The 24,253-nt window shown below is 41.9% G+C and overlaps 1 protein-coding gene across 1 annotated transcript in view; it reads right to left on the bottom strand.

The window, feature by feature from the left end:
• Positions 1–24,253, bottom strand: part of LOC126473861 (general transcription and DNA repair factor IIH helicase subunit XPB) — a 102,033-nt gene that overhangs the window by 69,742 nt on the left and 8,038 nt on the right. Inside the window, exons 5-7 of the mRNA XM_050101189.1 lie at positions 21,134–21,283; positions 1,448–1,624; positions 1,169–1,327 (exon numbers count right to left, since the gene is read on the bottom strand). Coding sequence (XP_049957146.1) covers positions 1,169–1,327; positions 1,448–1,624; positions 21,134–21,283 — 486 coding nt within the window. The remainder of the gene's footprint in view (positions 1–1,168; positions 1,328–1,447; positions 1,625–21,133; positions 21,284–24,253) is intronic.

Below are 24,253 nucleotides of genomic sequence, written 5' to 3'. Positions count from 1 at the left end.
CCCAAGAGGACGCCATCATCATTTAACCATACAGTAAAGCTGCATGCCCTCGGGAAAAATTACGGCTGTAGTTTCCCCTTGCTTTCAGCCGTTCGCAGTACCAGCACAGCAAGGCCATTTTGGTTAGTGTTCCAAGGCCAGATCAGTCAATCATCCAGACTGTTGCCCCTGCAACTACTGAAAAGGCTGCTGCCACTCTTCAAACCACACTTTTGTCTGGCCTCTCAACAGATACCCCTCCATTGTGGTTGCACCTACGATATGGCCACCTGTATCGCTGAGGCACGCAGGCCTCCCCACCAACGACAAGGTCCATGGTTCATGGGGGTAGGAGTCAAAGATGAGAAGTGATTACTTTATAGGTTGCTGCAGACACAAATAAAGAAGAAAGGAAAGTTGCCACAAATGTTGGCTTCCAGAACCACAATACATTCATTTAAAAGTGTGGATAAACAGTGAGAGGAAATAGGATTATCTAATAGTTAAACCCGAACTGAAATAACATGAGTATCAGCCCATTATTAACAAAGCAGCTGCTACTGCAAAAACCAATGAATTCAACTGCATGGCATGTTTATATTAAGCAAAATAATGTCTGAAGCTACCAGAGAAGAATGTACAAAAGTGTGGATGGAAAACAAAGAAATTCAGTAATTGGCTCAAATTTTCTGATCTCAGATAGGTAAATTAGTACAGCAGTATTTTGAGAGAGAGAGAGAGAGAGAGAGAGAGAGAGAGAGAGAGAGAGAGAGCATCTAAAAATCTGCTGACTTTTAGGAGGAAATACCTTATCAAAGGATTATTGTTTAATCACTACAGAACTGTGAGCTACTCTGAACATTAATTCTAATGATAAATTTATCCTGAAAACAAATATAATGCAATACTGAAGTGCTTTATGTTTGTGTCAGCACTGTTAAATGTTAATGTATCAGCAATTGATAAGTACGTGTTTTTATGTGTTTGGATATTGGTCCTAGTTCCATAATTGTGTTTTGACTGTTCACAGTAAAACAATACTCATATTTTTTGTGCTCAATATCTTTTGCAATTGTTTGAATCAGTGAACAATATGTTTAAATTCTTCAACATGTACCAACACAACTTTGTTGTCTAAAGATTATGATTATGTACAAACTGTAAACAACTACACTAAAAAAACACTGACCTGGTTGACTTCAAATGACACAATTTTTGTAACAGAATCCTCTTCATCCTCATCTTCCTTATCAATCTTGTCATAGAAGCTAGTTATGTCCTCTGGTACAGCCTGGCCATCTGCATCTGTCGGCCCTGCACCTTCTGTAGGAGGTGCACTGCTGCCAAACTGCATACGCAAATAAAGAATATAAAGATGACAGGAAATTCAAGAACAACACATTTATGATGCAAATGGCATAAACGCCATATTCGAGAGAGATTTAAGAAATGCTGGAAATCAACTGACCTGTGTTGTACCTTTCTTGTCCTGTGTCTGTGTGATCAGGCCATCACCCTCAGCACCATCTTCCACATTTCGACGTAACCGGCATTCTTGAATTACTGGATCTTTCAGCAGCTTCTGAAGCACTTCAGGAAATGGCGACTCAACAAAATAACGATTGTGTTTTAAAACCAGTTTCACCTACGGAGAAAAAGGGTGAAACATTGTACAATTTTACTAAGTTTTTTCCAGCCACTACTCTGCAAAAACAAAAAACAGATTTTTCAATTCTGACAGACAGTGTGCAGATAGCATCACAACAGCCCTGAACACTTAAAACGACAGAAAAAGTAGGCCTGCAAATCGTCTTAGAACAAAAATGAAGGTATAACCAACAAAAAAACTGCATCAACAAATTTCATCACAAAGAAGGGAAAAATCTGAAATAAGGAAACATTTATCTAGCTGAAAGCAATGAGCGAGCTGGAATGGAAAAAAAGGATATAAGAGAAATGTTATGGAAAACTGATACAGCATTCCACTTGATGGTAGATACACTCCTGGAAATGGAAAAAAGAACACATTGACACCGGTGTGTCAGACCCACCATACTTGCTCCGGACACTGCGAGAGGGCTGTACAAGCAATGATCACACGCACGGCACAGCGGACACACCAGGAACCGCGGTGTTGGCCGTCGAATGGCGCTAGCTGCGCAGCATTTGTGCACCGCCGCCGTCAGTGTCAGCCAGTTTGCCGTGGCATACGGAGCTCCATCGCAGTCTTTAACACTGGTAGCATGCCGCGACAGCGTGGACGTGAACCGTATGTGCAGTTGACGGACTTTGAGCGAGGGCGTATAGTGGGCATGCGGGAGGCCGGGTGGACGTACCGCCGAATTGCTCAACACGTGGGGCGTGAGGTCTCCACAGTACATCGATGTTGTCGCCAGTGGTCGGCGGAAGGTGCACGTGCCCGTCGACCTGGGACCGGACCGCAGCGACGCACGGATGCACGCCAAGACCGTAGGATCCTACGCAGTGCCGTAGGGGACCGCACCGCCACTTCCCAGCAAATTAGGGACACTGTTGCTCCTGGGGTATCGGCGAGGACCATTCGCAACCATCTCCATGAAGCTGGGCTACGGTCCCGCACACCGTCAGGCCGTCTTCCGCTCACGCCCCAACATCGTGCAGCCCGCCTCCAGTGGTGTCGCGACAGGCGTGAATGGAGGGACGAATGGAGACGTGTCATCTTCAGCGATGAGAGTCGCTTCTGCCTTGGTGCCAATGATGGTCGTATGCGTGTTTGGCGCCGTGCAGGTGAGCGCCACAATCAGGACTGCATACGACCAAGGCACACAGGGCCAACACCCGGCATCACGGTGTGGGGAGCGATCTCCTACACTGGCCGTACACCACTGGTGATCGTCGAGGGGACACTGAATAGTGCACGGTACATCCAAACCGTCATCGAACCCATCGTTCTACCATTCCTAGACCGGCAAGGGAACTTGCTGTTCCAACAGGACAATGCACGTCCGCATGTATCCCGTGCCACCCAACGTGCTCTAGAAGGTGTAAGTCAACTACCCTGGCCAGCAAGATCTCCGGATCTGTCCCCCATTGAGCATGTTTGGGACTGGATGAAGCGTCGTCTCACGCGGTCTGCACGTCCAGCACGAACGCTGGTCCAACTGAAGCGCCAGGTGGAAATGGCATGGCAAGCCGTTCCACAGGACTACATCCAGCATCTCTACGATCGTCTCCATGGGAGAATAGCAGCCTGCATTGCTGCGAAAGGTGGATATACACTGTACTAGTGCCGACATTGTGCATGCTCTGTTGCCTGTGTCTATGTGCCTGTGGTTCTGTCAGTGTGATCATGTGATGTATCTGACCCCAGGAATGTGTCAATAAAGTTTCCCCTTCCTGGGACAATGAATTCACGGTGTTCTTATTTCAATTTCCAGGAGTGTATTTACAACAAAATCACAGGAACGCAAAAATTCCACATCCACGAATTTGGCCAATTCACATGTGTGCAAGATTAGAATTAACGAATAATAAATTAAAAACATGGACTCGGTGGAGAAAACAAATGTGGATATTAGGCAGCAGTATAGCATTTACAAAATTAACAAATAATATACAACTACACTAACAATATGGAAAATTGCTAGGGACGATTCATACAATATGGGTACACCAAAAGAATAGGTCCTAAGAACAGTGGTTTAACACAACTGTTAAAGTTCTTGAACTCTGTTGTGTTATAGTTTACTTCACAACAATCACTGTGGTGTAATTAATTTTAGCGCAGGGGCTGAGGTTCCCATGTAATTAAGTTAAACGAGGCAGCTTTGTCAGCATGTCAAGCTCCTCGAACAGTTACAGCATGGTGCTGCAGTCAACGGTCAACATCAAAGCTATGATTGTGCGCACAAATGGAAGCTCGACTGGAACCTCCATGACTGAACTACCTCAGCCAGCACTGGCTGTTCCATCAAAATTGCAATCCTCTGTTTTGTTCTCAATACTGTAATAGATGACTATGAAAAATCAGAAACTGAAATAATTTATAGCATCACTATTACACATTACTCGTATAAATCTGGAGCAATATTTGTATTTTTACAAGAGCTGTTGAAAATGTAAATTGATTAGTGCAAGAAGGTAATTTGTGTGTTAAGGAGTTAATGATGCCAGTAAAGTGTATTAAGAGTGTCAGTACACATGTTGTTTCTTCAAATATATTTCCCTCCGTTAGTAATGCTGTTATAGTTAATAAAATATCTAAATGGGGACATACACTAGGACATGTTAGAGATATTATAATCAGCTCCCAAGTTCAGGAATGCTATCATATAAAATCACTTTGTCATACTGCTCAAAACATATTCAACAATTTGATCATTACTGTGGATGACACAGTATGTCATCACTGTAAAGAAGCAGCTCCTGAAATTGCCCTGTCTCCAACACAGTCTGAAGAAGAGAAACATACATCCGTCTCTTCTGCTGTTGTACTATAAATGTCAACTAACATACTAAAAGCCATTAATCTCATCTTGAATTTTCTAAAGATACTGCCAACAGTTCAATCCTGACCAATTACAATTTTTCTGATGAACTCCAGATTTAAAAAAAAAAAGCGCCTGGTAGATGGAACTGTCATAGGCCTTCCAAAGAAAATTAACAACTTAAATGAATTTAGCGAGACAGTATCTGGTAAATCTGTATCATTTCCAGCTAATACTGAAGCTCACATAACGTCAAGTGCAGCAGCTGCTACTGATACAACATCTGCATCTGGCAGAACACAATAAAAGATGAAATGGTACAGGATCTGAATGCAGTTCGTCAGTATCAAGTTCCTCAACAAATATTGCCCTATTGGCAGAAGAGATCCCTAAAGATAACCACCTGTCTCCAAAATAATTCAAAGCCTTTTCAAAAGCAACAAGCAACCAGAAATAACACTTCTTATTGCAAAACAGTACAATAAAGATATTTTAGCTCTGCAACAATTAACCGATAAACAATTCACAAAACACAAAGAAATCAACAAACATCGTCAACTACAGTGATTTTTAAGTGCAACTAAAAAGAAATGGACACTAAATGAGATATTTGTTTGTCATCTCCGTTTTCGGATAAGAACAATGCAGTAGATTTATATGTTGAAAGTAAACAGTACATAGCCTAAATAGAGTATTGATTATCACTAATGATGACACCAAATACAAGTCAAATGACTCAAAAACAAATCATGGACATACAAGTAAATCTATAGCACTCCAGAGCTGTAAAAACTAACCTAATGCAGCTTATTATGCAATATCAGATTGATATTACTTTCATCCTAGAACCATATTGTAATCAACAAAAATAGTTGGAATTAGATATTTAGGGAAGACAGCAATCCTGGTAAGTAATGACCAGTCACTTTTTAAAATCTGTCGTACTGCCAACTTGATGTATGCGACCTTTGTAAATGTGTGGATATTAATTTGTTACATCACAATTGCTTCGATATAAAAAATTTACATGTTACTTGTTTTGGCACGTAGTTGCCATCCTCAAGTGTGCTTAATCCACTAAAAAGCTCTATACAGATATATGAACAAATATAATTAGGCATTTTGAACATCTTAAAGTCATTTAACGCTTCAATGAAAGTACATCATATTGTCACATAATGAACGATTGAAATTAGAATATTGCACTGCAATATTACATACGGATATGGGAGTGACTGGGTACAGGAAAGAAGAGAGTGGGTAAAAGGGGGAGAAGGAAAAAGCATAGGCGAGGTGGGAGGATAGCAAACAATGTCCTCTGCACCAACTTGTGATTTCTGTAGCCAGTCACGTGAACTGGATATTTTAGAAAACACACTGCCAGGAACGGAAATTTGTGAAGTTATAAAACTTGAAACTTTTTAAAAAGTTTTTTAAAAGAACAAAAATTTATAAAAAGTAATACGAAAAGCAAAAGTACACGCAAATGTCAGTGAATGTCATTTTAAAAAATATAAATAAAGTACAGCCTCTTTTACAACTAATTTTACATTTGAAATAAATTTTCCAAAAATGTGTTGGACTAAAGCAGTAGTGTGCAAACTGTTATTACTGATTGTATTTCTTCAATTATTAATTGAGCCACAATTATGCAAACTCTGTTAGTGCCTGCTGATGGTTTATGAATTGTATGTCAGAGATGTAATTTCTCTTGTTGCTGTATTTTTATATTATTTATATTTCTGATTTCTTGTGTAACAAACATTGTGTTTTTAATTTTTAATTGGTTTTTACTCTTCCTTTGTATAAAATCTTGGTCCCCCTACTTAAAAAAACTGTGTAATGTCAAACAATGGAAACTCCAGGTTGGAATATCATCACTTTAGGAAAAGATAGATTGCTACTTACTGTAAAGACTACACTTTAAATTGCAGACATAAACAATTAAAAGACAATAACATATGGAAAGTTCTGGTTGAGAATTATGAATTATTTCAGAATAAGGAAGATGATTCACTGAAAGGCAGAAGTGCTGTGTCATTGATTGGTACACAAATGAAAGGCACAGAGCTTGGCTAGCTTTTGGAATGCACTTCCTTTTTCAATCATGTAGTAAAAACATGTACATACGCACGCACGCACTCATTCACATGCACAAGCCTGTCTCCCTACAGTGAGCTCAGTCGCTTGCCAGCTCTTTCCTGGGCCACAATGAGTGTACTGGGGTGAGGTGAGGGGATGGAGTGGGGTGGGGTGGGGTGGTGATTGGGGGGGGGGGGGTGAGGTATGGAGAGGGGCAGGAGGCAGGGAAGGGGTTAGGGGAAAGCATGTAGCACCTCGTGGGAGAGTGGGGAGCTATCTTTGTCTTTGGGCCAGTTAGGGATGCAGGTGGAGGAGGTTGCAGGTGGCAGACAGCTGAGCATGCGATTTCACTGACCAGCACTGACTAGGGTGTGAGATAACAGCACGAGCGCCACCCCCCCCTCTCCCCCCGCCAGACACACACACACACACACACACACACACACACACACACACACACACAAGCGCGCGCGCGCGCGCGCGCGCGCGCACACACACGCACGAAAGGGGGGGGGGAGGCAGCGAATTACCTTCGGTTTTGGCCAAGAAGGTTACCAGAGTGAAGGATATGCTGTAAGGATAGCTCCCATCTGCGTAGCTCAGAAGAGCTAGTGCTGGTCTCTAATGTTGTGCTCTGCTGCATGTTGGGCCACTGGCAGTGGCCACTCATTCTAGTTGACAGCTGGTTAGTTGTCATACCAGTGCAAAATGCTGTGCAGAGGTTGTAGCAGAGCTTCTCACACATGGCCCAGCTTCTGATGGAGAAGGATAACCCTGTGACAGAACTGATGTAGGTGGAGCTAGGATGGGTGGATTGGTCACATCTTGCATCTGGATCTTCACCGGTGTACGATCCCTGTGGCAGAGGATTGGGGATGGAAATGGCATAGGGATGGATTAGTGTGTGATGGATGTTGCGTGGGTGGCAAAACACCACTTTGGGAGAAGTTGGAAGTATCTTGGGCAGGATGTCTCTCATTTCAGGGCATGATGATAGACAATCAAAGCCATGACGAACGATGTGGTTCACTCGTCCCAGTCCGGACTGGTATTATGTGACAAGGGGGTGCCTCTTTGAGACTTGGGTGGATGTGAGGATCAGGTGTGTGTGAGGATATGGCATGGGAGATCTGTTTGAGGAGTAGGTCTGAAGGGTATTGCCTGGCTGTGGATGCCTTTGTGAGACCTTCAGCATACTGGGCGAGTGAGTTCTCATCACTGTAGATGCATCGACCACGGGTAGTGGGCTGTATGGGTATGGGAAGATGTTTGGTATGGAAGGTGTGGCAGCTGTCAAAGTGCTGGTACTGTTGGTGATTGGTGGGTCTATGAGGACTGAGGTGTGGATGGAGCCATCTGAAAAGAGGAGATCGACATCTAGGAAGGTGGCACGATAGGTGGGGGATGACCAGATGAAGTGGGTGAGAGAGAAGGTGTTGAGATTGTGTGGAATGAGACTAACGTGTCCTGGGCTCGGGTCAGGATTACGAAGGAGTCAACAAGAAAACTGAACCAGACCAGGGGTTTGAGGTTCTGGGAAGCTAGGAATGTTTCCTCTAGGTGGTCAATGAAGATGTTGGCTTAGGAGGGTGCCATGCAGGTGCCACAAATTTGTTCGTTTACCTTACCTTCAAAGGTGAAATAGTTAAGGGTTAGAATGTAGTTGGTTAGTTGTATGAGGAATGGAGTGGAGGGACTGGAATTTGCAAGGCTTTGGGAGAGGTAATGTTCAACTGCAACAAGGCCATGGACACGAGGGATGGTGGTGAATGGTGAGGTTGCATCAACAGTGACGAGTAGGGATCCGGGAGGTAAAGTTGTGGGGATGGTGGAGAAGCAGTGCACGAAATGGTTGGTATCTTTAATTTGGGAGGCTAGGTTTTGGACAATTGGTTGGAGACGTCGATCAACAAGACCCGAGATTCTTTCGGTGGGGTCACTGTAAACAGCCCTCCTGTGTCATTTCTTCACACACACCTGATCCTCACATCCATCCCAAGTACCATCCACAAAGAAGTGCACCCCTTTGTCACCCAATACCACCCCAGATTGGAATGACAACCACTAATTCGTCAGGGCATTAACTACCATCATGCCCTGAAATGATGGATATCCTGGCCAAGATACTTCCAACCCCCTCATAAAGTGGTGTTTCACCACCCTCCCAATCTCCACAACATCCTAGTCCATCCCTATGCCATTCGTGTCCCCAAACCCCTGCCTGTGGAAGACCCAGATGCAAGACCAGCCCAATGCACCCATCCAGTACCACCTACTCCAGTCCTGTCACAGCCTTACTCTACCCCACCAGAGGCTGGGACATCTGTGAAAGCAGCCATGTTATATACCAGCTCTGCTTCAACCAGTGCACAGCATTTTACATTGGTATGACAACCAACCAGCTGTCAACTAGAATGAATGGCCACTGCCAAGCTGTTGCCAAACCCTAGGTGGACTTACCAGTGGCAAAACATGCAGCAGAGCACAGCAAGTGAGACTACAATGGCTGCTTTACAGCCTATGCTATCTGGATCCTTTCCTCCTCCTCCTCCTCCTCCTCCTCCTCCACCACCACCACCACCACCAGCAGCAGCAGCTTTTCTGAGTTGCACAGATGGGAGCTAACCTTATAGCATATCCTTCGCTCCCATAATCTTCCTGGAAAAAAAAACTACGGTAACTTGCTGTTCCTCACCCCCTATCCCAGTACCCCATCGAATTTGTGTCCCCACATTAGCCAGATGTGTGCTGTTATCTCATGCCCTAGTCTTTGAAATCACATGCCCAGCTGTCTGCCACCTGCCTCTCTACCTGTACCACTAGCTAGACCACAGATGGCTCCCCACTCTGCCACAAGCTGTTAGATGCCTCCCCCCAACCCTCTTCCTGCCTCCCGTCTCTTTCCATATCTCACCCCTCCCCAACCCATATCTCCACCTCACCCCAGTACATTCAACATGGACCACAAAAGAGCTGGCAGTCAACTGAGCACAATGTAGAGAGGAAGGCATGTGCAAATGAGTGAGTGACCGAGTGAATGAGTGAGCATGAGTGTGAGTGAGCGTGTGGGCATGTGTGTGTGCATGTTTTTCCTACAAGCTTGGAAAAGGCAGTGCATTCTCAAAGCTGGCCAAGCTCTATGCCTTTTGTTTGTGTGCCTATTGATGACGCAGCACTTCTGCCTTTCGGTGAGTCATCACTATTAAAAGTTACTTACACATAAGCTTCAAGCCACAGCTTTCACCAGAAAAAGAAAGGGAAACACACACCTTCATTCACACAAGGAAGATCTTGAATGTTACTTCTTGGAAGAGCTTACACACAAATATTTACAGAACATGACGTTACACAATTTTTTTTTTTAAACAAAGGCCACAATCTGGCAGAAAAAGTTCAAGTGGAAACAAATATTGAAACTTTTATTACAGAATTTAAAGACGGTCTAGGTACTTTATTCAATAAAGTGTTTAAGACTCAAAATAACCAAACACAAGGCATAGAATACCATAAACTAAAAAGATCTCAAAGGCTCTGAGTCAATGGAATGGTAGATGATCCTGATTTTACATAGACAGAATACAGGAAATAATAATGAACTTGTTTGCAGACAAGGCTCCTGGTAAAAAAGGTGTTACTAGTAAGCTCCTTCATAGAATACACAGCAAGTATCTTACCATTTTATGTAACAATTGCCTACAGAATGCTTGCTTTCCAAGACTGTGGGAAAGAGCCAAAGTAGAACCCACTCTCAAACCCTGTAGTCTCCAAATTCTGTTCCATCAGCTTTCTGTGCATGGGGAGGGGGGGAATTGGAAAAGCTCTTAATTAATAGAAATATGTAGCATGACTTCGCTAAAAATCTCCAAAGCAACAATCAGTACGGATTTGCTCCAGAGAAAGAGACAGAGATTGCACTGTTGGCAGTTAAGAAGGACTATACGTAATAATGGTCAGTCTCGACGTTCAGGGTGCTTTTGGTGGCCCAGCATTCTAAACATGCTACAAAAGTTTCAATATCCTAGGAACTTATATAATCTGGCTAGAAACCATTTCAGTAACAGAACAGCAGTGTTCCCATTTAACATCATCAAACTAGAGGAGGTGACAAAAGGGCACCCACAGGAGTCTTACTGTAATCCATATTTTTGGAGTACCCAATATAATTCTCTGCTGAATTTGGATTACACAGCTGAAACAAAGACAGCAGCATCTGTACATGACTTAATCATACTGACCAAAGCAGATACAGTCCATAGTGCACAGGAGTGCAACAACAGAGAAATAGAAAAAAAAAGAAAATCACAGCTTGTGCTCTGAACAGTATCCAATTTAATGACCTAAAATCAAAAGTATTGCTAATAATGATGAGAAGGCATACAGACAAAGCAATAATTAGTAGTCCTACACAGCAATGTTTTGCAACAAGTTGAACAATAACAATATTTGGATATAATTAATGATTCTAAAATTACCTTTAATGAACATATACAGAACATGAAAGAAAAGTGAACAAAATGAATACATTATTTATTTAAATCAGTATCGTTCAGGGGCAATGAAAATAATTTACAAAAGAACTATAATACCAACATTGGCACATGCAGCTCCTGTTTGGATTGACACACTAAGAAGAGAATATAACTGTATGAAGATTTGAGGGATTCAGAACTTGATCAACATTAAGACTGCTAAGGCTTACAGAACAACATCTACTGAAGCATTGTGCAATCTACCAGTCCTTACACCAATAATTACTAGGCTCCAGGCAACAGCTGAAGAAAATAAAATTATAAAAAATGGAACATGTGGCCCATTCTACAGTCAGTCCTTTAGATTTAAAACTGAGGCCCCATCCGGCAAGTACACTAACTTTAGAAGAACATTACAATAAAGGAATATTCGATACAGATTTATGTCAATATGACTTATTTAGAGAATGAAACAGGTTCAGGAGTGGCAATAATCATTAATAGTACAGTTGTCGGTCAGTGAAAGTACACACTAAAGAATGGCTTCACTATTAGCCAACCAGAACTATTAACAATTTTGCAAGGTTTAGAGAAACTAGATAACTTATGAGACATAAATTTTAAAATGGCAACTGTAATATTCATGGCAACCGAATTACACTGGATTCATTACAAAATTCCAGAATCATACATTTTAGTTAGAAAGGATTAGAAACAAAATTTGGGATTTGCATCAGGGGAACAGCATATTAACTTTGAATGGGTAAAAGCTCATGTAGGAACTCCTTGAAATGAACTGGCAGCCAAGCTTGACAAACAAACAGCTTGAGAAAATGCAACAGAAAGCTACTACAGAATTTTTCTGCCTGTGATGAAAAGAAAATTGCAATGCACACAGAAAGAAAATTGGGAAAGAGAATGAGCTGAAACTTCAAAAGTCGCAAGCACAAAAAAAATTTTCCGCCTCTTCAACTTTGTCTTTCCAAATTGTTACTGCATTCATGTAATCTTACTACAATATTAACAGGGCATGGAAATTAACTACAAGTGTTTCAGTCTAGCCTAAGTGCTGTTTGTACATTTGCAGACGGTAATTGACCAGTAGACTTATGGACGCGCTGCAAACTTAATAATGAGAGAGAGACACTAAGGAAGTGTGTTATAGAAACGGGAGACAGGTGACCCATCAATAAAGCAGTTTTAGTAAAGATATATATGAACAAATTTCACAAATTTGTAAAAGAATAATTTTTTCTAGCATATGAATAACTATGCTACTTGAAGTTCTACCTGAAAATATATGGGTCATACAGGAGTTTATTACTGTGAATACAAATATATACTTCCTACTCTTTCTTTTGTAATTTGTTATAATTAGACTTGTTCCTAGTATATCTTGTATAAAAATTAAACCTAAACATGGTAATATTACAAATATTGTAATGGGGCACATTGCAAATAAATAGAAAAACTGTGTTAGAATTCAGAAAACAGTAACCATAACTGGTTTAAAGAAATACATGTACATAAGAATATGGAAGTCATTTACACAAATTAGCACAAAATTAAACAGAGAACAAAATTAAGTAGTGGGCAGGAGGAAAAGGGGAGGACAGTGAAATCAAGAACAAACGAGTTATTGTCTTAGCAGATTAAATAAAGTCTTCACTCCTCCATAACAGAAACAAAGAAAACAGATGGATGATGATGATGATGATGATGATGATGATGATGATGATGATGTTTGGTTTGTAGGGCGCTCAACTGCGGGGTTATCAGCGCCCGTACAGAGTATCAATTTTTTCACAGTGTGGACAAAACAGATGGAGAAAAAGCTACTGTTTCAAATACTTTCTCGGTGTATCACAATATACTCCTTTGGAATTGGTGTCTGTATATCATTTTCGCACTGAGTGATTGTATTGAAAGTGATTAACAAGAAATCCGACATGAATGTTTCCTATTGACTAAAGACAGAAGTTATGTTAAAGTGGACACGATTCGAAGTAATATGGCATTCTCCTGGTTGTCGTTTTTAAGTACAGCCAAACAAAGGCTCTGCTTCTCAGTGGAATTCTCTCTCTCTCTCTATGCTCGCTCACAAACACTGAGGCACTATTACTATCTTTTCTATATGAGTAACGAAGGGTAAATACACACATCAAAAAAGTTTTGCAACACCTCAGTTCCCAGAACTCCTGAAGACAGACATTGACTGTGGGTATTGTATTACATACACAGTCCCTTTGACTGTTCAGAGATGTCACTAAACCCAACCAAAGATGTAAACAACCATGCATGAGCAGCGCCTACTAGACAGAGGGGGTCCAACAGCCGATCAGTACCAGTCATTCCACAAGGAAGGAGGTACACGGCTTGTGTTGTCTGTAGTTCAATCATGCCTAGATGGTCAATACCACAGTTCGATCGTGTCCACATTGTTACTTTGTGCCAGGAAGGGCTCTGAATCAAAGCAATGTTGTTCAGATATGGAGGAGATACAGAGAGACACGAACTGTCGATGACATGCCTCACTCAGGCCGTCCAAGGGCTACTCCTGCAGTGGATGACCACTACCTACAGATTATGGCTGGGAGGAACCCTGAAAACAACGCCACTATGTTGAATAATGCTTTTTGTGCAGCCACAGGACGTCATGTTATGACTCAAACTGTGCGCAGTAGGCTGCATGGTGTGCAACTTCACTCCCGACATCGATGGCGAAGTCCATGTCCAAGGTGAGGTCCATGACACTGTACAGTGCGGTACAGATGGGCCCTATAACATGCCGAATGGACTGCTCAGCACTGGCATCACATTCTCTTCACCAACAAGTGTCACATATGCCTTCAACCAGACGATCGTCAGAGAGGTGTTTAGAGGCAACCCGGTCAGGCTGAATGCCTTAGACACACTGTCCAGTGAGTGCAGCAAGGTGGAGGTTCCCTGCTGTTTTGAGGTGGCATTATGTGGGGCCGACATACACCCATGGTAATCATGGAAGGCGCCGTAATGGCTGTACGATATGACAATGCCATCCTCTGACCGATAGTGCAACCATATCGACAGCATAAGAGTGAGGTCTTTGGCTTCCTGGATGATAATTTGCGGCCCCATCGTGCACATCTTGTGAATGATTTCCTTTAGGATATGACATCGCTCGATTAGAGTGGCCAGCTTGTTCTCCAGATATGAACCCTAGCAAAAATGCCTGAGATATTTAACTTTCCATAACTAGGATTCACAGTCATGTGAAATTTCTTGAAAGACATCATGTTTATGCCAGTGACTGTTAAACTTTTTATTTCCACTATTGCAATTTCGGCCTTAGGCCATAATCAAGTGCAGATGTTTTGCTTTAAGCCATGTCTACTTTATACAATGTGTCAGCTTGTATAAAGTAGACATGGCTTAAAGCCAAAACATCAGCACTTGATAATGGCCTAAGGCCGAAATTGCATATTGTAAATAAAAAGTTTAACAGTCACTGGTGTAAACATGATGTCTTTCCATGCCTGAGATAGATTGAAAAGGGCTGTTTATGAATGACTTGACCCACCAACCACTCTGAGGGATCTAAGTTGAATCTCTGTTGAGGTATAAGACAATCTGGATCAACAGTGCCTTGATGAACATGAGGATAGTATGCCACGACGAATACAGGCTTGCATCAATGCAAGCGGACATGCTACTGGGTATTAGAGGTACCGGTGTGTACAGCAATCTGGACCACCACCTCTGAAAGTCTCACTGTATGGTGGTACAACATGCAATGTGTGGTTTTCATGAGCAACAGAAAGGGCAGAAATGATGTTTATGTTGATCTCTATCCCAATTTTCTGTACAGGTTTCGGAACTCTCGGAACCGAGATAATGCAAAACATTTTTTGATGTGTGTATTATTATGAGAAAGAAAGTTGCTATTCACCATATAGCAGAGATGCTGAGTCGCAGATAGGCACAACAAAAAGACTCTCACAATTAAGGCTTTCGGCCCACACACACACAAACACAAACACAAACAAGAGTCACAGAAAAGCATGGCAACGAGACCACCACATGCAGGAGGATTAAGGCTATGCTGAACAGGAGAAAGGCAGAAACCACCACGACGAATGACAAAATGGTGTCCATGAGAAAGGGTTTTGTCCCCACTACTGTTGAACCTATTGGTGAATGAACTCAAAAAAAAACTGAACTCCACCTGAACAGGCCATGAAGGTCCAATGGTACCGACCAGCCGCCATGTCATCCTCAGCCTTCAGGCATCACCGGATGCAGATATGGAGGGGCATGTGGTCAGCACACCGCACTCCCAGCCGTATGTCAGTTTACGAGACCGGAAATAAACTCATTAAAGAGTTAAAGATTAGAGGCTACATCTGCCATGGATGAGCAGAAGATTTAATTATAGTAATACTTGACAAATTTGCTAGTACTGTTAAAAAAATGGCATGATGTGCACAGAACATTGTGCAAAAACCAAATCTAAGGGTTAGTCCCTAGTAACACTGTTGTACAATTTACAATGAAGCATTTCCAGTACACATACTGGAATCTCAAGCTTCTTAATGGAAATCTACCAGTATCGGGGGTAGTGAAGTATCCACGGGTTATACTGGGTGCGAAACTATCATGGACCTCTCACATAAGAATGTATGCTCCAAGGTGAAAGGTACTCTTATGAGCACTAGTAGGACCAGTGGTAAAAACTGGGGTCTAAGGCCACGAGTATTTACTGGATATACACCAATGCAGTAAGACCTATGTCAGTTTATGGGGCTACAGCATGGTGGAATAATGTACAACAGAAGGTGGCTGCTAAGAAGCTTGGCAAAGTGCAAAGATTGGCCTGCTTAACCAGAAAAGGCAAAATTAGCAGTACACGCAGAGATGGGATTTTGGGTTACAGTGGAGGCAGCAGCATGGGCATACAGGTTAAAAATGGCACATAACTGGACACCTTTAGGATGACCAGAATCTCACACCAACACAATGAGTGTGGTACATATTGGAGTGGTTGGGAAAATGCCAGTTGAACATACAATAACTTCCAGCTGCCTTAATAAATCTTCCAATTAATAGTTGGTAGAAGGGAGATATAATCTAGTTTACTGATGAGTCAAGAACATAGAAACATTCTGGTGCCAAGTTATACGGGGTGTAGCCTAGATGAGAGAGAGAGACAGAGAGAGAGAGAGAGAGAGAGAGAGAGAGAGAGAGAGAGAGAGAGAGAGAGAGAGAGCAGTCTCTCTAGGGAAGTTTGTCATGGTATTCCAGGTGGAAATATCCACTATCAGACTGTGCATGGAAGAGAATTTGCATAGGTGCTAGAGGGATTGTAGCATCTACATTTATTCAGACAGTCAAGCAGCTCTGAAATCTCCATCAGCCTCTGCAATGAGATTATATATCGTAGCAGAACATTGTGATGCCCTTGCAAGACTAGGGGAAAGCAGCGGGGTAAACCTGCTGTTGGTTCTCAGTCAGTTAGTCAGTGGCGATGAACAAGCTGATAGGCTAGCTAAGACAGGCATGATAACTCTATTTATTGGGCTGGAACCTGTCCTAACCATCACCAAGATGATCATAAATCGAAACTTCACTACTGGCCATTAAAATTGCTACACCACAAAGATGACTTGCTACAGAAGAGAAATTTAACCGACAGGAAGAAGATGCTGTGATATTCAAATGATTAGCTTTTCAGAGCATTCAAACAAGGTTGGCGCTGGTGGCGACACCTACAATGTGCTGACATGAGGAAAGTTGCCTTCCAATTTCTCATACTCAAACAGCAGTTGACCGGCACTGCCTGGTGAAACGTTCTTGTGATGCCTCGTGTAAGGAGGAGAGATGTGTACCATCACGTTTCCGACTTTGATAAAGGTCGGATTTTAGCCTATCGCGATTGTGGTTTATCGTATCGCAACATTGCTGCTCGCGTTGGTCGAGATCCAATGACTGTTAGCAGAATATGGAATCGGTGGGTTCAGGAGGGTAATATGGAACGCCGTGCTGGATCCCGACGGCCTCGTATCACTAGCAGTCGAGATGACATGCATCTTATCCGCATGGCTGTAACAGATCATGCAGCCACGTCTCGATCCCTGAGTCAACAGATGGGGACGTTTGCAAGACAACAACCATCTGCACGAACGGTTCAACGATGTTTGCAGCAGCATGTACTATCAGCTCGGAGACAATGGCTGTGGTTACCCTTGACGCTGCATCACAGGCAGGAGCGCCTATGATGGTGTACTCAATGACGAACCTGGGTGCATGAGTGGCAAAACGTCACTTTTTCGGATGAATCCACGTTCTGTTTACAGCATCATGATGGTCGCATCCATGTTTGGCGACATCGCGGTGAACGCACATTGGAAGCGTGTATTCGTCATGGCCATACTGGTGTATTACCCAGCATGATGGTATGGGGTGCCATTGGTTACACGTATCGCTCACCTCTTGTTCGCATTGACGGCACTTTGAACAGTGGATGTTACATTTCAGATGTGGTATGACCCCTGGCTCTACCCTTAATTCGCTCCCTGCGAAACCCTACATTTCAGTGGGATAATGCATGACCACATGTTGCAGGTCCTGTACGGGCCTTTCTGGATACAGGAAATGGTCAACTGCTGCCCTGGCCAGCACATTCTCCAGATCTCTCACCAACTGAAAACGTCTGGTCAATGGTGGTCGAGCAACTGGCTTGTCAGAATACGCCAGTCACTACTCATGATGCACTGTGGTATCGTGTTGAAACTGAGTGGGCAGCTGTACCTGTACACACCATCCAAGCTCTGTTTGACCCAATGCCCGGGCGTATCAAGGCCATTATTACGGCCAGAAGTGGTTGTTCTGGGTACTGATTTCTCAGGCTCTATGCACCCAAATTGCGTGAAAATGTAATCACATGTCAGTTCTAGTATAATATATTTGTCCAATGAATACCCATTTATCATCTGTATTTCTTCTTGGTGTAGCAATTTTAATGGGCAGTAGTGTATTCTGCAAGCCTGGACTTTAAAAGGAGACACATTAGACTCATGATGGGATTAATGACTGGTCATCGGAACTTAAACATCTACAAACAATTGGCATAGAGAAAGAATAAGTGTAGACTAGGTGGTGAAGGGGGAGGGGGGGAGGGGGTGAGACCATGTCACACCTAATCTTTCAATGCAAACTGTTGTAGGTCAAGAGACACGGAATATTTGGGTCATTATGTCCTGAAGAGATCATGTCGAATAAGGAATTAGTAAAGGGTCTCCCACTAGGTTTTAAGGGTATGGTTGGCTTTATCAAAACTACACAATAAATTCAGTTTGGTGCAGCCAACAATGGGCAAGACTACTGTTGTTTTTTTCCTCCTTACACAAATAAAATAAAATATATTTCAATACATTCATATACATGTCTCTTTGGTCAGTGTGGCACTAACAGGAACTGTGACAATGCATTATTAATAATATTATTAATAATAATAATAATAATAATAAATTATTATTATTATTATTATTATTATTATTTACTTTTGTTTTTCCTCAGCTGAGGTATACCTTTGTAGTGCTGGTCATTGCTACATATTAAACAAAGACCACAAACAGATGACAGCTGCATTTCCAAGAGCCTTGTTGGGCTTTATAGGAATAATAAAACATAACTAAAACAATTAAATTCTAAAATATATTATGTAATTCATTTCATGAGATAGTTTAGCTGTTTTATGAAAGCCATGGCATACAACTTGTTATATACTGTATTAACACAAACACTAGGACATAAGTCAGAAATGGGGGTGAAAATGAGATAAATGAGACAATCTGACTATCTTACAGGAAAAAGTGACAACTTCCTTTTGAGTAAAAGGGTATACTTTTATGTCTTAGGCAGAAGAATTACTCTTTATATTTTTTGGAGGATTTGCGGTTAACACAGACAAATGTAAGTAACATTCAGGCCAAAGGATAGAAGCATCTCTCGTTAAATTATGGAAATTAAATTTATACTTTTTCGTCCAATGAAAAGCAAATTCTGCATACTCTTGGTTGCTTTTGACATTTGAAATATATTCCATGTGTTACAACTGTATCATAGAGAGAAGCCTTATGCATAATATTTTTGATCATTTGTCCAAGTAATATGGCTGACTCTTAAGATGTCACAAATGCCAGTCATCCATTGCCCCTATGGTGTGGCTCACAACATCAACTGAGTGTTGATCACATTGTCCGGAGGGTGGGGATGGAGTGAGGACCTGTGCAGACATCTGGAAGTGCTGACAGGCTCCAGCTTGTCTCAGAGGCCTTGCTGACTAGTCCATGGGGCGGATATCTAAGCAATGAAAGATAAGTTTTTGAAAATAAATCTGCAAACACATACAATTCATCTCTGATGTATCCGCTCTCTTTATTCACAGTCCTAACGTTACACTGCTAGCAGTAAAATAAGCATGTCTATGTCTGCACTGACAGGACACACACTACTGAGATTTTATATGTAATAATTCTGATGGACGTAGTGGACTGGGGGGGGGGAATCACTTACTACAGTAGCAGATGAATGAACAAGCTTGACATGGTTGCCATTCATGGAAAGAAGAGCTCAAGAATTAAAGTTATCCCTAGCTGGGATCATAGTTTCTTCAAACTATGTATAGTTGTTGTTGTTATGGTTTGTATGCGTGAGGTGTTTGTTTTGGGCTTCACGTAGCCCCAAGTTTGGTCAAGCTGTACCTGACATCACTCCCAAGTGCAGCAAAGAGACATCTGTGCCATACGCTGTGCCTAGGAACACCAATGACCTGAATGTCCCACAGACAAGAATGTCTGTGACATGAAGACTTCTTTGTATCTTTGTGTTACGAGCTTTCTGCAAAACACAATGAGGGTGAGTTCTCGTATAAGAGTGAATATTTTTAGTGCTTTATCCACAGGTTGTTGAGATGCTCCTTCACAAAGAGTTACTAATAATGAATTAGTAAGGAAGATCTGTTGGGAGCTCATCAACTTTTATCGCATCAGAAGGGTCTGACAGATGTAGACTCTAGCAACTCTTCACTCTGCAACAGAGTGTGTGCCATTTTGAAACTTACTAACAGATTAAAATTGTGTGCTAAATGGACTTGAACCCAGAACCCTGACGTTCACAGGCAATGCTCTTACTGAATGAGTTATCTCGGCAGGACTCTAGGCTCATCAAAAGAGTGTAACTTCTGTCAGTATCTCTTTCTTCCTCTCCAAACTTCATAGAAGCTTTCCTGCATACCTTGCCCTCTGGGAAGAAAGGAGATTGAAGAAAAAAGGCTTAGTCCCAGCCTAGGGGACTGTTTCCAGAACGAATATACCACTCTACATAAGAATGTGCCCTGTTTTGAAACTTTCTGTCAGATTAAAACACACAGTATATACAGGAGTGAAATTTGAAAAGAAGAGAGATAATAGGAGAAGCGGACCTGAGGAGGAAGAGGGGGTGCATTGAGTCAGGCCTGGATAGCTTGGTCAGTAATAGCACTGCTCGTTTAAGGCAAGGTTCTGAGCGAGTCATGTTCTGATATATAGATTCAATCGGTCAGGAAATTTCAAGTTTCATTGATTGTCAGGAAACTGCAACACCTGTGGCAGCTAGAAGCACCAATGATAACTGTATTGTAGATATTGTTGGAAACTGTCATGCAATTAACACTAGTTTTTGGCACCTTTGTGAAGTAATTACCCTCCGTTAATTTAATGCTGTATTGTGACGAACATTGCCTGCGCTTTGAAACTGCTGCTGAGACCTTAAACTGATATTTTTTGGCAGGTTCTCTCAATTGCTTTGAGGCCTGTGAGGATTCTGTTTCACAAAACAGGAGCAAAAATGGGTCTTTGTGGCATTGCATTGTAAGCTTCACCAACAGACAACACTTACTCCGCAACCAAGGTACAAACATGGCAGGAATTTTTGGTTTAATGCACTACCTTTCATTATCTTTGAATCATGTGGTTAATCAAGCTGGGGAGTACTCCTTCCCTGTAAAGATTGTACTATCTACACAGATATTTATAAGTGAAAAAACTTACACTTATTACCACAAAACTTTATAAACAATCTCAAATTAAGGAAATCTGATGAAATGCTCACTCAACCTACCTTTCCATATGACAATGTACAAAGCTTGATGAATTCCACAATGCCATCAGGAACACTGCATTTGCTAAGACGTTTTAGGTACTCTACTATGTCGTGCGTCTGAAGTCCAACACTCACAGCAGCATAAAGCGAGTAAGCTGTGAGTTTGTACTGAAAGAAAAGAATGAACTAGAGATTTGCATTTGTAGAATAATGAATAATATTTTACACTGTGATCACACCATAAAAAATTCTGCAAAAAGAAAGAAAAGAAAAGGCATAGCACAGTTTCTCTCAGAGAGTTGTGGAATATCTGTGACATACCAAAGACCAGGGAGAAATGATTCTTCATCATTGTCATATGGCACCAAAATGTAATACATTGCAAAATAAAGCAGTATATGCTACATATTACTTATTTGTTGCTAAAAAAACTTGCTAACAAGATGTTTGGTCTATTTCATTTTAGCTTTATTTTGTCATTTACAATATTCAGCTAAATGACATAAAAATCTGGTTATCTTACATACAGACTGCTTTTATATTATGAAAACCCCTTTATACTGTAATACACCTCAATACTAGGTCAATGAAACAGTTGCCTATCACCTAGGAAAAAAGTCAAAGTATAGTGACATGGGAAGTATGCCAATTTATAACATTCATCTCTATAGCTGCATGCTAATGCAGCAATGCTCGATCCATAAGGCAGCTGGCTTGAATCCTGGCAGCAGAAGAAATTTTTCATAGCGAGTATTTAGCTAATGAGAGAAGTAGATGTGACAGCGTTAAGTACGTGGAAATCTGGCAATGTACCAACACCTTGCATTAATGTTTTTGGCACATGGAGGGAGGAGGAGGAAGAGGAGGAGGTGGTCGTGGGAGAAAGGAGAGGATGAAACCTGTTGCCAGCACATAGTCCCCTCCTTGCTAATAACACCAAAGAGGTCACCATGCTTAACATCCCCATCCGAATGACAGATCCACATCAACAGTGTCACACGCCCTCACTTCATGAGACTCTGTGAGGAGAGGTTTGGTATTTAAACTAGGGCATTCACCCAAAGTCTGGTCATCATGAACTTTACACCACCACCTTTCCTCCCCTTGCTGGCCAAATACTGGCGGTGAAAAGTTTTTCCACCAGTAGCAATCGAACCGGCTCACCCCGTTTGAGCATCACTGAGTACAAGCACGCACTAGCAACCTCGGCCACGGAGCTGGATTCTTGCATTAAATTAAAAATTTCTCCGAAGGGTGTCATAGAGAGAGGGTATTTCACAGTACTGAAAGTGCTTTGTTGGTCAGATCAGACACGTTGTTCAGTTCTCCTTGATGCTATTTTAATCTACAGTAACAGATTTTCTGTTCCTGCCATTTAGACTACTATACTGAACAAAGAGAGATATTCATTATTGTAGAGAGTAACAGAAACACCCCCCCCCCCCTGCCCCCCACCCCCATAACCACCTACAATTTCACACAGTGTAAGAAAGAAAATATTTATCTTTGCTGCACAAAATGACAGTCCGTAACTGAAAATTTATATGATACTATTTATTTTTTCTTTATATGATGCTATTTATTTTTTCTCGACACTATCACAGTAAAACACTTTAAATTCTGACAGAGTTAGCCCATACACTGGCTGATTTTACTTTGTATGACCAATGTACGGCTGAAACCAATCGTGGTTGTAAATTACTTATTGTGATTGGTCTAGAAGAAATAAAATCACGAGGTTAGTTCTGTAAGTAACGCAACACTCCCCCCCCCCAGCCAATTTCAGGTGAAAACACACCAAATCTGTTGTGGACACTGTGGAATATTCCCACTTCTGCCCCTGTAGTTTCTCAAAGTTCTGATAGGTATCAGCACTATATGTAGCCTTCAAACTGGCACCTGTAATGGAGGTATGTTCCAAGCAGAGAGCTATGACAGTTTCTCCTGGCAGAAAACCAGAGTTTCACAGATATCCATAGGCACTTGCAGAATGTCTACAGAGACCTGGTAGTGAACAAAAGCACAGCGAGAGGTGTCTGGCATCATCGCAACAATATCCCACATGCCAGCCGACTGCACACAGCTGTCACTCTTGCAACATTGGAATGTGGGGACATTCTCATTTGAGGTGACCAATAGATCACAATCGGACACCTCACTGCTCAACTGGATGTCTCTGTCAACACACTTGTCCACCAGTTGGGGTACTCAGAGGTGTTTGCCCACTGGGATCCTCACCACTTAACAGAAGACCCTAAAGAGCTATGAAGGACGATCTGTGTGGAACTGCTTGTGCATTAAGGGGCCGATTGTGAAATTTTTTTGTTGATCATCGTCACAGGCAATGAAACATTGTTCGTCACTTCAAACTGGAAACAAAACTGCAATCCATGGAGTGGCACCATACCACCTCTCCTCCAAAGAAAACATTCAAAGCCGCACTCTCAGCTGGTGAAGTCGTGATGACCTTCTGGGAATCTGAAGCGGTTATTGCATACGATGTCCTCCCTCGTGGTGCAACAATTAACTCTGAAGTGTATATTGCTATTCTCAGGAAACTGACGAAATGATTTCAACGTGTCCATCACAAAAATGCAAACGAACTTCTCCCTCTCCATTACAACCCAAACCTTACTCGAGTCTGCGCAACTGAGAGAGAAGCTTACAAAATGTCATCGAACTGTTCTTCCTCGTCCACTCTACAGCCTGTTACTCTCACCTTCTGACTTCCGTCTGTTTGGTCCGACGAATGATGTACTCCACTGGGAGTTGTACATAGATGATGGGAAGGTTAATGATGCAGCAAGATGTTAGCTCTTACATCGGTTATTAGAGTGGTACCATGCAGGCATATAGATCCTCCCAGTAAGATGGAGTGAGGTCATTGCATTGAACAGAAGTTATGTTGAAAAATAGAATTTTGTAGCCAAAAGAGTGGGGAATAATATGTTGTATTGGAATCCTGAATAAAACCGACCTGCTTCCAGAAAAAAGTGTTTCATTACTTATGGAACAACCCCTCATAATCATATAAAGTCTATCATTTCCACTTTTACGCTAATGTCTTTTTTCATTGTGTACAAGGGACACCAAAGGACAGTTCAAGTCAGAAGTACTGCTTGTGCCAACACATACATT

Source organism: Schistocerca serialis, chromosome 4, assembly GCF_023864345.2.
Source record: "Schistocerca serialis cubense isolate TAMUIC-IGC-003099 chromosome 4, iqSchSeri2.2, whole genome shotgun sequence".
NCBI lineage: Eukaryota > Metazoa > Arthropoda > Insecta > Orthoptera > Acrididae > Schistocerca > Schistocerca serialis.
The sequence above is the reverse complement of the archived record's forward strand: the minus strand, read 5'-3'. Positions and strand labels throughout refer to the sequence as shown.